The 16434-nt window shown below is 37.3% G+C and overlaps 1 protein-coding gene across 2 annotated transcripts in view; it reads left to right on the forward strand.

Annotated features, from left to right (window-relative positions):
* The window catches only part of FBXO38 (F-box protein 38), a 110974-nt gene that overhangs the window by 69214 nt on the left and 25326 nt on the right, over positions 1-16434 (forward strand). Inside the window, exons 13-15 of one of the 2 annotated variants that reach the window (XM_027841760.1) lie at positions 10468-10575; positions 11361-11540; positions 12900-13187. In XM_027841760.1, the coding sequence (XP_027697561.1) occupies positions 10468-10575; positions 11361-11540; positions 12900-13187 (576 nt within the window). Of the gene's footprint in view, positions 1-10467; positions 10576-11360; positions 11541-12899; positions 13623-16434 lie in introns of both variants that reach the window. The other variant, XM_027841759.1, reaches the window with a different exon arrangement.

Raw genomic sequence — 16434 nt, forward strand, 5'->3', positions numbered from 1 at the left:
CCCACATTGACCATTTGCATATCTAGTCTATCACCTCTCTGTAAAGCAGTAGGTATTGTTCTAAATCATTGGTCGACTGGGATCAAAATATAGCAAAACACTCCAAAGTATGTCATCTTGCTTGATTCCTGTGACCCTTGTTGAAATAGTTCTTTAGTTCTTATATAGTAGTGCTTATATCAGTACCCTCTTTACCCCCAATTCAAACATAGCTTTCAAAAATCTATTTACTTTCCTATGTTTCTCTTTATACTCATGATTTTTTTTAAACTTTAAATCCAGTTCTGTTCTTTTTATCAATAACGCTTGAAAGTCTTGTGTTTCATTAAAAATCCATTTTTTCCCTTTTATGATTACATTCATTCTTGAGCTGGGTAAGATATTATTGGTTGTTAGCCTGTATCTTTTGCCTTTTGGAATATGGTTTGCCATGCTCTTTGCTTTTTTATGGTAGTAACTTCTGAATCTTATGTGATCTTGACTGTGCTTTCTCACTACTTAAACTCTTTCTTGCTGGCAACTTGCAGTAATTTTTCTTTGACCTGTAAGCTCTTGATTTTAGCTATGATATTCCTAGAAGTTTTCATTTGGGGAACTCTTTGAGGAGATGACTATTGAATTCTTTCTATTTTCATTTTGCCTTCTGGTTCTGAGAAATATAGGCAGTTGTCTTTCATGATTTTTTGAAATCAAGGCTCCTTTTTTTGTTCGTGGCTTTCATGTAGTATGTAGTAAATTATCTTTCCTTAATCTGTTTTCCAGGTCTGTAATTTTTGATATGTGATACCTTACATTTCCTTCTCTTCTTTCAACCTCATTTTAATATTTCTTGTTTTCTAATGGAGTCATTGAACTCCATTTGACCAATTCTAATTTTCAGTGAGTCTGTTACTTGGAGAAGATTTTGTAATTCTTGTTCCAAACTGTTAATTCTCTTGCCAAGTTTCTCCTCCTTAATTCTCATTTCTTTTCCACTTCTTTCCTCTATTATTCTCATTTAATTTATAATATTTTAAAACCTTTTTAAACTCTTGCATCATTTCTTGAAGGAGTTCTAATTGATCTTGTGGGCAAACTGTGCTTTTATTTGAAGCTTTGCTTGTAGATGTTTTAGAATTATTCTTTTTTTTTCTGGGTTTGTGCCTTGAACATCCCTAACCTCTTTATCGGGTTTTTTGTTTGTTTGTTTGTTTGTTTGTTTTTTAATTTTTATTTGTCTTCTAGCAATCTGCTCTGGGCAATCTGACATTGCTGGTTTAGGTAGGACGGGATGTGGGTGGGGTTGTCTCCTTTCTTGGCAGATCAACACGCTGCTGTCTTAGAAAAGGGACTTCATCCACAATCTGTTCTGAGTGACCTGTTGCAGGGGCTTCTGAGCATTGTATTTAAGCTTCTGAACCCTCCAGGTGATCCCTTGCTGTTAGCGTCAGCCCTGTGACTGAATCCTTGATAAACTCTGGACTTTTCTGCTGGGTGCTAAGTCTCAATTTCTTCGTTTTCAAAATGAGAGGGTTAGACTACATCTCTTTAAATTTCTTCCATCTCCATCAGTCTATAAATCCAGAAGGAAAGGACATGAAACAATGTAAGCCGAGGAAGTACTGATCGTATGTATTCTCAGACTCTTCTCCTATGAAGTCTTCTCCAGCCACTAGAATGCTTCAGTGAGCTGTCCCTTTTCTGAATGTTTGCTGCACTCATTTTGTTAATAAAACATGCAATTTTTTTTCCTATATAAATATCTCATTTCCCCAAGTAAGGACAATAATTGTTTTTTCTACTTCTTTTGTAGACTATTTGGTTATTGAATTATATGTAGTTGTTTTAAGGGATACTTGATCAGATTCATCAGGCTACTTCCTCCTCTGTTATAGCCCCAAACTGGCTTCTTATACTATTCAATCTTATCTGTATCTTTCTATAAGTATTCCCTAGAGGTTCCCCCTAAAGTGCTGAAAGCCTTTTTCTGATCATCTTGAAATCTCAAGAAAATAACATTTCTGACTAAGTTGGTTGCCAGTCCAGTCATATACCTACTCTAGCAAAACCCTGAAATTTGCACCAGGCCAAATAATAATAAAGAAAAAAATTCTAATACTCAGTAAGTGATTCCTTCTATTCCAGAACTATGTAACATCTTCTAAGAGCCTGAGGATAAGAATAGCCAGTGCTAGTGCAGGATATTCTTCCAATTTGAACAGAGACAACTCTGTATTCTGAGGCAGTAAAAGCAAGGGTCTCCTCTGAGAAAGCGCTAGAGTAAAGTTACTTTGGAAGTACAGAAAATAGCAGCAGTATTGAAGTCTTCAGACCATGATGGTTTAGGCAGAAGGGCTCTGAAATTCTTAACACTCTGTCCTGAGATGTCAGAGAAGGCCTGGAAAATCAGAGCCCTGAATCCTCAAGTGACCAATTGAGCTTGACCACTCCATTCAAAAGCATAGCAGGGAGCAAAACCTGGACCTACTAAAAGGCCCTAATTCAGGAATTAATGCTAGCAAGATGAGTAGATTAAAGAAAACACTAATTAGTATAAAAATTATTGCAAATCTAGAGATACTACAAAAGGAGAGAGTAATTTCATAACAACTTCAAGCAAAGTCTTAAAAAAAATTTATTTTCCCCAAGAACTAATGAATATTTAGAAGAAATGAAGCAAAAGATGAAGGAAATAAAGACTCTAGACAAAAGAATTGGAAGGAGAATAAATAGCTTAGAAGAGAAAACTAGTAGAATAGATTGGTGACTCGATGAGATAACACATGTAGGAAAACACTCACAGAATTGTTGGGAACTTCTGGTTGATGTGAGGAACAAAATAAAGGACTGGACATAGTCTCTTATTCCTACAACCTCTCAGACCTCTCCAAAATAGAAATTACGCTCCAAAGATAAAGCAACTTCAGCTGCCTCAATGGTCTAGGGCACACATAATCCAAAAAAAGGTTTTATAAAAAAAAAAACAACAACAGTAACCTATTATCCTATTGTCATTGACCTTGAGCTCACTCAGCATTGCTCCCCCACCTTCCTCACTTCCAGTAGTGAGGCTACACTAGTAGAGCCAAGGATATGACCTAGGCTTCCAGTAAAACATATCCCCATACCTTTGACAAGTTCTGCAAGAGATCAGGAGAAAGAATTTCATATACAAAGAAAAGGAAATCTGAATAACGCAAGATATTCTGCACCTGCCGTAAAACATAAGAGGGAATGGCATAATGTGATCTAGAGAGCAGTGGAACTCAGCATTCAGTCCATGGTGACTTAACCTGCAAATCTGAGTTTAACCGTACAAGAAAAAACATGAGCATTCAATAATAAAGAAGCATTTGAAACATTGTAAGAAGAAAATGAGAATTGAAGAGATAATTGCTTCTCAAACACCCCAAAAACAGTTACAGACGGAGTGAATACATGAAGCAGGGAAAGGCAGAAATGGCAACAGAGTGACAGCAGAGAGACCAATAAGAGACTTTTTTCTAAATATACATAAGGAAACAGGTAAAGGTGGAAATGTGGAAGAGGTAATAGTGAAGATGCAGATAGAAGGGTACTGTGGACAGAATCCATCAGCAGCCTGCCTGCCGGTGAATCCATATTTTGTGTGTGTGTGATGTATTAGAATATGGGAGGGTACATGAAATGGAGGATGGGGAGCAGGGGAAAAGAGAGGAAAATGTTGGTGTGCTGGGATCAAATCGAGGGCTTGCAATGATGGGAAGAAGTTTCAAAGAAGAAACTGTAGGGGAGTGGGTAAATATAAGGAGGGAAAGATCAAAAAGGGGTAGGAAAGGAAGGAGGCGTTACTTTGGTGGTGGCACAGGGTTCCAGTGATGGATGCTCCTATGTTATAGTTTATTAAGGGAGATAGGGGCCTTATGCTGGGTCTAACCTGGGGGATTTGGTACTTGAAAAGTCTGCTTGTCCTACATTGGCAGAGGTGGGGGGAGTTTGGAACCCCTGGGGGCAATTGACACCTGGAGAATGGGAGAGTGTGAATTCAGAGAGGAGATCTTGAGGCAAGTTAAAAAAAAAAAAGTAACCAGCAGAGGGCATAGATCAGTGGTGGACTGTGTAACCAGGGATGTGGTGGGAGAAAGGTACAAGCATGGGATAACGTCTGCTCAGACATCTGCAAAAGCCCTTTTTGGGGAGTGAAACAAAGGGAAAAGAGGAATCCATGAGGCAAGCTCTCCAAAGCAATGGCAGAAAGTGCCTAGAAGGGACAGCCTAAAATGGATATCTTGGAAGCTTTGATTGCATAAAGAAAAGAGAGAGACCCGATAATTATAGGGGTTACAAATCAGAGAATAAAGATCTAGACAGAGAGGATGGATAATGAAGAGAGTAAGAGAAATCTTTCTTTTTGGAAACGGGTACAAAATATGAAAATTTAAAAACAAGTGAACAGGACTAGTTGAAGGGGAGGAGAGGAAAGGGGAATCAACTTGACTGACTGAAATAAAAAAAGGGTTGTAAGAAGTATATTACCAGATAAATGCAGGAGAGAAAAAGGAGCTAATAAGCAAAACCTCAAACGGAAAGGCTATAGGAGATGAAGGGATCGGGGTGAGAAGAGAGCCAGTGGAGATAGATTTCAATATCCATCTCTCAATGACTATTAAGGCACAGAGATATTTCAAATAAGTGTAAAAAGGTATAAAATAGTTAATACAGCCTTTACAAAACGTAGTGCAGTAAACATAGAAATTGATTCTGTGGCCACCAGAAAAAAAATTACAGATCCAAATGGAGACTTCAGTGAAATCTTAAATAATGAGGTGGTCAAACAAATCATAGAAACAATATGTAAAAAAATTATAATGATGAAACTATACTGAAATGTCTGGGTTGTAGATGAAGCAAGCTTCAGAGGGAAAGGCATATCCTTACATATATACATTTACAAAATAAAAAAGGAATGTATTATGAAGTAATTAAAAAAACTGAATACAAGAGAAGATATTAAAAATTAGAGAGGAAATAGATAAATTGGAAACAACCTTAGAAATGATAAATCAGACTGAAAGCTGATGAAAATTTGTAATTTTGAAATTTAAAGTAGTAATAAAATTGATAAACCTTTAGCTAATTTGATTAAAAAGAAGAGAGCAGAATATCAGATTGATAAAATAGGAGATAAGCAAGGTGAAATCACAGCAAAACTAGAAGGAATAAAAGGTAATCAGAAAAAAATGTTATGTACATCTCTATGCTAACAAAACTGAGAACATGAAATAGAGGAATACCTTAAGAATATAAAATACTCTATCAAAACATCAGATAGAGTTCTTAACCCTGTCTAGGGAGGGGGGAGGGAATAGATTTATCTGTAAAGGAACTATGGAAGGGGGAGGGGGAGTGCGGGAATTCTGATGTTGATGGATTCACAGGAGAATTCTGTCAAACTTTTTAAAGAGTAATTAGTACCCACACATCACAATTTATTCTCAAAAATTGAGGGAGAAAAAAGCTCCCTACCAGAATCCTTTGTGAGACAAATATAGTCCTAATGCCTGAACTAGAGAAAGATAAAACACAGGAAAAAAACAATAGACCAATATCATTAATGAACATTGAGTCAAAAAGACAAAAGCCTGTCAGACTACAGTGATTTAACCAAGAAATCATTCATTATGATCAAGTGGTGTTTATGCCGGCGTTGCAAGCAAGTTCAACATTAGGAAAACAACATAGTCACGTTAGAAATCAAAACATCCAAAACCACTTGATCATCTCCAATGAATGCAGAATATGACTTTGACAAAGGACAATATTCTTTAATGCTAAATACTCTATAAAATATGTACATAGATCTTTTTAAAAAATATGATGAAAAGCATCTAGAAAGAAATTAAAGAAATAAAAATAAATAAAGAGGAGATAAAATATCCTTCTTTGGTGATGATATGATACTTTACTTGGAAAATCCTAGAGAATCAGCAAAGATACCAATTGAGACAATAGCTTCAACAAAGCTGCAAGCTACAAAATAAACTCTCAAAACCCACCATTAATATAATAATAATAAAACACAAACCATAGAAAGGGAAATCCCATTCCAAATAACTATAAAATGCGTAAAGTAACTGGGAATTAACTTCCCAAAACCACACAAAGGACTTGGTATAGGTAGATTCAGTTACAAAGCATTTCTTAAACAGAAAAACCTAAATAGTTGGAGGAATATCTAGTGTTCATGGCTAAGCTGTGGCAATATAATAAAAATGACAATATGAACAGAATTAATTTACATTTTTAATGCTATAATCAAAATTGGGAGAGATTTTCTAGATATAACTTGAGGAAATAATAAAATCCATTTGGAAAAACAAAAAGACCCAGAATGTCAAGGGAAATGATGAAAAGAAATAGGAACAAAGGGAGAATATAACTCCCAGACCTCAAACTATATTATAAAGCAGAGAGAGAAAATAGATCAGTGGAAAACTAAACAAGTAGATTCAGAAACAAGAGAATTCAACATCCCAGTGTTTGATAAGGTAGAAAACTAATTATCTCGGGAAAATCCCTGGTTTGATAAAATAAACTTTGGGAAAAACTGGAAAATAGTCTGTTAGAAATTGGACTTAGACTAACAACTTAAACTGTAGTCCACCATAAACTATAAATGGATATATGACCTTAAATAGTATACTATAGAAAAGTTAGAAAAGAAATATAATATACCTCTCCCAGGTATGAGAAGGTGATGTATTCTTAACCAAACAAGAGATAGAGGCAATTATGAAAAAATAAAATAAATAACTTTGATTACATGGAACTGAAAAGATTCTGCACAATCAAAATGAATATATCTAGGAGAAGGAGGCAGGTTAAATGGGAGGAAAAATCTTTGTATCACATTTCTTTAATAAGGATTTGGTATCCAAAATATAGGGGCAGCTAGAAGGCACTGTGGATAGAGCACCAGGCCTGGAGTCAGGAAGACCTGAGTTCAGATTGGCCTCAGACACTTACTAGCTGTGTAACCCTGGGCAAGTCATTTAACCCTATTTGCCTTAGTTTCCTCATCTGTAAAATGAGTTGGAGAAGGAAATGGCAAACCACTCCAGTATCTTTGCTAAGAAAACCCCAAAAAGGGATCCCAAAGATTTGACATGACTGAAACAACCGAACAACAACACTTTGAAGAAATATAACTTCATCATTGGATGCTCTGAAAACCACAATTAAAAAAAAAGTCTGGACACCGTTTTAAGAAATCATAAATGAAAATTTCCCAGTAGAGCCAGAGAGCAAAATAAAGATAGCCTTCACCTATTACCCCCTGAAAGTAACTTTAAAAGTCCCAGGAATATCATAGCCAAAATCTAAAGCTTTCATATTAAGGGGGGGAAAATACATTCATCCTGAAAGAGGCAATTCAAGTTCCAAGAAACAGAGATCTTAGAATATGATATTCCATAAGGCAAAAGAGATAAACTGAGTGTCCTATGGGGAAAAAAAAAAATAGCTCTTTAATGAAATAGAGGACTTTCAAGCTTTTCTGATGAAAAGACCTTAGCTAAGGAAGAACTTTGAAATATAAACAGAAGAGTCCAGAGAAACCCACAAAGGTAAATTTATTTTAGCAATTGGAATGAGATGTATAATTATACAATGTTAACTATTGTATAAGGGAGAAGAGATGCATGTCCTTTTAGACATCTTAATAGGGTGTTGAGAATTGAAATAAGAAAAATAGTGATTTGAGGGCATGGGAGGAGTGATTGTTTTTCTTTTGAATGGTTGAAGAGTGGAAAAAGAAGGGAAGGTGAGAGGTGGAGAGGAGGGAACTTGCTCTTTCTCATAAATGGGGTGCGTAAAAGTACATAGACATGAAAAGACGTGAGAGGGAGTTAGCACCAGATGAGCCTCACCCATCTGAAGCAGAGGAGGGTTGAATGTGTACACGCTCAGTTGGTATAGAAATGCATTAAACTCGAGGGGAATGAGCAGGGATGCTAAGGGCGGGGACACTAAAGGATGAGGATAATACCAGGGAGTGAATAGTTACAAGTAAAACAAGCTACCTGATCCTGAAGAGAGGATTGAAGTGGAAGGGATGAGGGAGAAAGAAGAAAAGCAAAGGTCTAGAATCTAATGGAGTTAGCTTAGATTATCTCCCAAAGACAAATAGGGAGTGGCTGGATACATTATGATATATGAATGAACGGAATATTGTTGCATTGTAAGAAAGTTAGAGATGATACCATAGAACCCTAGGTAATAATATATTGTGATGCAGAGTAAAGTGAGCGAACCAGAACCATTGATATAAAAATAGCAAAGAAAAACAAGTTTGAAAAACTTAAGATCTCTTGTCAGTGCAATGAGTAACTGTTTCCAGAAGACCTTTGAAGAAGAAGCTTGTTATTCCCTTCCTGACAGAAATAATGGACACGGGATAAAGAAAGAGAAAAGGCTCCTATGAGGTTTCTTTTTGCTTGCTTATGTATGCTTATTTGTTTGGAGGAGCTTTTTTTCTCTTATGTTGTAATATGAGTTAATAGCAGTTTTGATGCTGCCCCCTTTTTCTCCTCCCACAACAAAGAGGGCCACTGTAACAATTTTGAAAGTGAGCAGAAGAGAATAAAAGCACAGATAAGCAGGACAGTTTTGAAAGTAACAGCCAGAATTTATTACATACTTTGATGTCACTTATTCCACTTTTCATGCATGAGTTATCCTTTTTAACTCGCTATATAATTAGCTTATTTAAAACTATGATGCTTATTTCAATTTCCCTTTGTCTTACCTCTAATTTTGCTTATTCTGGGACCATGGTATTCCAAGATAAAGAGCCATATAGCATCAAAAGAAGAACATCTGTATTAAAAATATGAATGAATAAAAATTGGAGTCATTGATGGTTATAGGCTTGGCCTAAATGACCTGAGAATCTATGATTGAGAATAGAGATAAAGTTAAATAGAGTGGGGCTAAATAATAAAGGTGTTTGAATATCAGGTTGAAGAATTTGGACTGAGTCTGATTAGAGACTAGGAAATTCAAGTCTCATTTTATTTATCATTATTTCAGGAAAGATTACTATTTGATAGTTTAACCAAGACTCTCCACTTTGATGACATGTTAACGATACATGAAATTCCTGACAGCTTATTTTTCCCAGAAATGTAAGACGGAAATTACATGTTATCAATTACTTGATAGGCACTAATTACTTATAATGAAGATTTAAGTTCAAATAGATGATTTGAATTGACATGAGAAATGTAAACGGGATTCACATTAATTTGTTAGTTTGGCAGCCACTTTCAAAATGCTCCTAAAACTGCTCCATGGCTTTTGAAACATTCTGTATTATGCTATTTTTGATTCCCAACTCTAGATGGCAGTAATGGTAAGCTATAGTGGCCCCATTTCGTATATACTCTCTTCTGGTTGAGCTTGTATACACCACTTCATCCCTTCCTTACCCTCCAGATACCTCCAACCATCACTGGGTCTGTGGTTATTAAGAGACATTATGGAATAATGACTTGATTCCTAGATTTCCAATTATAAGTCCTCTATTCAAATGCAGGCTTAGTTACTACTCACATGACCTTAAGCATGTTACTTCTCTGGGACTCTTTTTGATCTTTAAAATGAAGATATTAGGCTAGAATATTTCTAAGGCCCCCTTAATCTCTAAATCATATTCTATAATATCATGTTAGAATCATTCCACAGTGCTATTCATAGATGATTTAGTGAGTGGTAAAGGAAGAAGATGGGATTTATGGGTCAAGTTTGGAAGGGAATGGGACTTGTGCAGCTGGTGCCTAAAAATGTTTCTTCCTGTTCCCCAGCCAGCCAGCTTTCTTTAAACACCTGTGCCTGACTTTGTTACCAAGTGCTCTTTCATCCTTTTATCTTTGCTAAGATTAGTCTCTGGATTACAATGAAGTCATCTTTATCCTAACCTCCTACTTACAGGAAACCTTCTGGTCATTGTGTCAGTTGGCCACATCACATCTGGTACAAACTGTATTCCCTGCCAGAATCACAGAGTCTGAGTTGGAAGTGACCTTAGAAGTTACTCATCTAGCCCCTGAATAGGAGTCCGTTTCTCCGATTTCAACCCCTGATATTTCCAACAAGTGGTTATCTAACCTCTGCTTGAAGACCTACAAAGATAGACTGTCTCACCATAGGCTATCTCACCATATCCTAAACTCATTCCATTCCATTTTGGGACAGCTCTAATTATTAGGAAGTTTTTCCTTATAACAAGCCAGAAATCTGCCCCTTTTGCAGCTTTTCCTCCTTCGTTCTTCATTTTGCTCTCTGGGTGATAAGCCAAACAAGTCTGATCCCTCTTCCTATGGTGAATACTGTGGAACTGATTCCAGAGCTTTTCAGGACTGGTAGTATGATTTGGTGTAGTACTTAAATATTTGCCCCTCATCTTTTCATATTCCCTTGATCACACTTTGACTTTGTCCCTCCTTGTAGCATTGAATGAGATGGAAGAAGTGCCTCAGGAAGATGGAGAGAGTAGAAATGAAGGCCCAACTCACAGCCAGGCTGTTTTTCCCATGGAGGTTGATGAAGAACAAGCAGGTAATCCAAAGTCTCTCCCTACCTTATTGTTAGTTCCTGATAAATAGATTTTAGTTACCATTGATGACAGTGAAATATTGCTGTGAGTGACCACTCATTCTGTTGGCCTATAGCCGCTGAATGTATAATTACTATGGTCTCTTCAAACTGAAACCTGTTGCTGCCTTTCTTTTTTAAATTTTTCCCAGTTTAAAATGAATGGCCTCTATTTCTCTTCCCTTTCCAGTTGACTGTTGTCATAATGGGTCTTCAAATATATTGTTAAATTTGATTAAATGTTTAAAATGTCTTGTTGAAATGTTTTTGGTGACTGTGGTATAGTGGAAAGAGCATTGGATTTGTAATTGGGAGACCTGGGTTTAAATTGATGTTTTGCCACCTACGAGATGTGGTGCCTTGGGCAAGTATCTTAGCCTTTCTGAGCCTCAGTCTTCTCATTTATGAAATGGGATCATAATCTTGCCCTACCTACCTTGCAGAATTGTTATGAGGAAAGATATTATTTGTAGACCATAAAACTATATAAATGTGCTATTGTTAATAACAAGAGTAATAATTTTAATAATAATGCCTTTTTGTTCTATTCTCCAACATGCCTACCAAATATTGGAACCTGTACAAGTTTAGCAGTCTTTCCATTACACCATGCTACCTGTTAAACCTTTGGCTAAAATGCTGGTAAACAGATGCCAAGCAGTTCCTTGATTCATAACTAGAAAACATCCTTTCTTAGACCATCTTCCTTGCACCATGGTTAACTACTTAGCCTTTGCTTTTTCTTTTAGGACCTAGTGGTCTTCAGCCTGCTGCAAAAGCAACACCAATTACGGTTCATGATTCAGACAGCGAAGATGAGGAAGAGAATATGGGAGCCCCTGGAAACTGCATTGCTAAGAACAGTTCTCAGAACTACTCTGACAAAGAAGACAAAATCAGAGAGCCAGGAGAATCCAGGCAACTCCCAGGTGAATGGCCAGCTCATATATTTGTATTATTGTCCTTATTAGGAAATTTGGTCCGAATTAATCCCTAGCTAATATTTGTAGTCTTCAACTAAAATCTTCATTTGACACTTATGGTTAAAGCTGTACAAAGCTGTACCAGCAGACTATAAGCTCTGAGGTCCTAGTGAGCTAAAACTGTGGTTTATAAAATTTAGGCAACTAGTACACACTATAAGACTGTGATTAAAAACCAGATTGCCTGACACCCTTCCACCTCCTCACACATTAACCCTCCCATCCATGTTAGACTCAGATATTCTTGTCCCTTATTCATTCAGCAAATATTTATTATGTGACTGATGTGTTCAGGGCACTAGGAGAGATATCAAGTTTAAATAAAACATAATTCCTGTCTTCATGGATCTTACAGTCTAATGGAAGGATCAGACATAGTTCTAGATAACAAAGTGCTGTGTTAGGTTGGAAGATTAAGCTTATTTCTGATCAGAGAAATCAAAATACTTCCCAGAGGATTTTTATTTAATTGGCCCTTTAAAGATAGACTGTGCCTTCAGCAGATGGTAGAGGTAAGGGGGTATATTCTAGGAATAGGAATATGTGAGCAAAGGCATGGAGGCAAAAGGGTTCCTGGCACATTTGGGGAACAAAGTGTCAGAGAGGGAGTCTGATATGATCAGCTTGGGTGCAGTATGGAGAGGATGAAGTGCAACCTCAGATAGGGTTGGAAAGATAGACCAGCTCCAGATTGTGGAGGATTATGCCTATGTCAGGCAGAGGAATCTGCACCTTACCCAGTTGGTGGTAAGGAGCCATTGAAGATTTTTGAGTGGAGAAATGTCATGAATAGATGTCTGCATTATAAAAGATAATTCTGATATAAAGGATGGATTGGGGAGAGGGGTGGATGAGGTAGCGGTGGAAGAGGCAAAAAGACCCATTAGGTAGCAAATGTAATACTAATGAAGGGAAGGGGAAGTGAGTAAGCATTTATCTAGAGCCTACCGTTTGCCAGGCAGTGAGCTAACCATTTTATAAATGTAATCTCATTTAAACCTCATAACAACCGTTCAAGGTAGGTGCTCTTATTATCCCCGTTTTGCATTTGAGGAAACTGAGGCAAATAATAGGTTATGTGTCTGAGGTCGTATTTGAACTTAGGTCTTCTTAACTCCAGACCCAGAATTCTGTGCACTGTGGCACTGCCTAGCTGTCTCCTGATGAGAGACTGAAGTAGGATTGTGTCAGTGTGATTAGAGAGGAAGGAGCCAGAGTAGACAATATACATTAAAGTGGAGTCCTTTTTTGTTGTGGGTGGTATTCAAAATCCTAACTGAACATTTCTTCTTTTTGTATAATCAGTGAGTGGAAAAGGCAAGACGCCACTTCGAAAGAGATGCAGCTCCTCCCATCAGATGGGCCAGTTGAAGTCATCCTCCACTGAGGAAAATAGCTGTGAGAAAGGCTGCCAGGTCACAAGTGAACAGATCAAAGCAGATATGAAAGCAGCCAGCGACATGCCTGAGAAGAAGAAAAACAAAGATGTTTATCCCAGTTGTGGCAATAGCCCAGGCTCTGTGGGCAACTCCCCCTCATGCCATGCTGCTCCTCAAAGCCCTGACTTTGTAAGGACCGTGACTAGCAACTCTGGTGAGCCCAGCACCCCAGCCCCAGACCCATCCCAGCCATGTGTCTGCTCTCCTTGTAAGACTGAGGGGTCAGGGGTCGTGGATAGAGAAAATTCAGTCTCTTCCAGGTGCTCCTGCAGTAGGTCTCAGGGACCACAAAGCAGAACTAGCAGATGTTCTGATGAGGAGCGACCTTCCACCAGCAGAGCCTGTGTTGTAAATGGTCCCAATGGCATAGGATCAGAATTCTCCTTTAGGACTCTCCCACATGGTGGGTCTCGAAGCCCAGCCAATGACGAGAGGACTAATGGGAATGTCTATGGGGCCACAGGGGATGACAGGAGAGGAAGCTCCCAGTCTGAGAATTTTGAAATGGAGTATAATGAAGACTACCCTCGAAGACCTCTAACAAGAGCCAGGAGCAAACTCTCCCATGTACCACTGGTATCTGAGTCAGGTACGGTTCTATTCCCAGCATCTGCTGCAGACTCGGTAAAGGTTATCATCTCATTCATTAGTTTCATAAGTTTTCTAGCATCTGGCACAAGACACTTTGGCAGATTAAACTTGATTCTCTCATATTTTGAAGTGTAAGGATCTGGGATTGTATGAGGATAGTGGTGTAGTCAGAGAGCCTGAGTGCAAAACCCAGCCCTGTTATTACCTCTGGGACCCTTGACAAGTCACTTTTCTTCTTTGGTCCTCAGTTTTCTTTTCTTTAAAATGAGTGGATTAGGGAAAATTATTTCTGACTGTCCCTTCTAATTCAAGATGCCTTGGATCTTGTGATAAAGTAGATAATAGTTCTCTGAAAGTATTTGCAACTCTGTTGACATAAAGAACTTAAATAATTAAAAGTTAAACTTTGAAGAAAGATCTCACTCAAGCTCATCATGAGCACAAGTAGCTGGGCATTAGCCTAGAAAAAAACCTATTTCAGCAGACATTTATCAAGTGTATACTGGGTATAGAGCCCTGAGGCAGAACTCTGGGCTGTATCTTCTAATTTAAAAAAAAAAAAAATTTTTTTCAGCCCCTGCTGCGCTAAATGCCCGTGGAGGTACAAAGTTGAACTGTTACGTCATTCCTGATTTCATGGAGCTCATAGTCTATTAAAGAGACTATAGCAGATATATGGATAACTATAATGCTTAGTCAATAATAAATGTATTAGAGAAATCTAAGGTGCTGCATGAAATTCAGGGATCTTGGCAAGGGATGGGGATGGAGGGGAGCAGGAGGGGAGAGAGGAGGGGAGGGGAGAAAAGAGAAGTCATTACCAACATAGAGGGCTTCCTAAAGGTCAAGTGGCTTTGATAGGAGTTTAGGCGAAGAGAAGAAAGGAAAGGTATTCAAGACGTTAGTAAATGGCATAATAGAAGGTCATGGTCAGAGGAAAGGAGTGTAGTCCTCTTAGGAGCATAGAGTACATGGAGTGAGATAATACAGTATGAAGAAGGAATAGGGTTAGGGTAGGGTCAGGTCACAAAAGACTTTGAATGGCTTGAAACATTACATAGTTCAAACTGGGGGGACATTGAAGGGTTGTGAGTAGAGGTTGAACAAGATCAGATCTGTTCATTAAAGAAATTATTTTTTTCAGTGGTATTCAAAATGTTGAAAAACGGAGAAATTGTATGTGACCCTTCATTTACCACCCCCCACCCCCAGTACTTATGTGTTCTTCTTACCCTATCCCCTATAGCCCGTATTCCCTTTTTGGGGGCCTAAAAAAGATTAGGGCATCCACATATCAATACTCTTTCTCCATGCATGTTGTATGTTTGCTGATGTTATAACTTCTGATTTACTAAGTTATTACTAAGTTAAGGGTGCCATGGTAGGTGATGAACTAGCGGTTAAATTTTTATTTCCTACAATAATAATGGCTCATATTTCCATAACCCTTTACAGCTATGACATGTTTCTTATATATTATCTCATTTAGTGCTCATTAAAAATAAAAACCTGAGAGAGACAGGTCAAGAATTTTTATTTCTACTTTGAAGGAAAGGAAACATGGACCCAGAGTAGTTTAAATGACTGAATGGCAAAGCTAGGACTGCAATCCAGGTCTGAAGTCTAGAGCTTTTCCTACTGTTTTTCTGATGGAAATAATACAGTATAATGTCAGCCATAAGGGGGACTTAACTGACATATATAATTCAAGGCCCTGTTTATATTTCTGTTGTTAACATTGACTTAGAATGAGCTGTGATCTTTAGAATCATTAATACCTGTCAAATGAAAGCACGTTTGAATTTAAGCACTGATATCTACCTTGTCAGTATTTTTTTGATTTATGGTTCTAATGAAGTCATCCCATATATCATGATCTTTTACAGTGGGATTATAAACAGATGCCTAATTGAATAATGAGCATGCTAATTATTCTTGACTGTAGCATATACTTTTTTTTATGTGCACGTTAAAATATATTGCTTTTCATCTAGGGACCTTGAAATTCCTAACATTAAGTCACCGTATGCCATTGCTTTGAGAATAAATTATTTCATATATATTATTAGTATTGTTATTAATAATTTTTCACATTTGTGAAGTAATTTAAGGTTTACAAAGTAACTTTTATTGTAGAAGACCTTTAATATAGATGCTGAAGTATTATATATATTTTACAAGTGAGGAAACTGAGGTTTAGAGAGGTTAAATGATTTGCCCACAGTCACACACCTAGCAAATGATGACAGACCTCAAGCCCCAGATTTTCTGGCTGTAAATCCAGTACTCTAATATGCTTCATTGACTGATTGTGTATTCAAGTTTGTTTCTGATGTGTATTAATGTTAATAAAACTTTCTCTTCCCTCCTTTCCTATAATTGCCTGCATTTTCAAGTAAATGATTAATGGAAAAAGACAACCCTGCTTCTGTGGTTTGACCTGCCCCTTGTCTCTTTCACTAGTCACAGTAAAGATTGAACTATTTTCTGGGGTCAAATATCACAGTAGTTTATTTGCATAACACTTAAAAGTTTTCAGAGTGGTTAATAGGTATTGACTTTTGTTTTTAAGGAGAAGACGCTCCTAAAACATTTTCTGAAATGCTTTAGAAATAACCACTTGCACTCATGACTACATAGGCAGCATAGCTCTAAATTTATGAAGTAACTCATAAGGGAAAGAGCATTGGATTTGGTCAGAAGGATATGGATTAGAGTCCCAGCCTTTGCCATTTAACTTTATATCTTTTTATATCTTACCTAAATCATTTAAACTTATGAACTTGTTCCTTCATCTTTAAATTGGGGGT

This window comes from Vombatus ursinus, unplaced genomic scaffold, assembly GCF_900497805.2.
Source record: "Vombatus ursinus unplaced genomic scaffold, bare-nosed wombat genome assembly UNPS02014863.1, whole genome shotgun sequence".
NCBI classification, from domain to species: Eukaryota; Metazoa; Chordata; class Mammalia; order Diprotodontia; family Vombatidae; genus Vombatus; species Vombatus ursinus.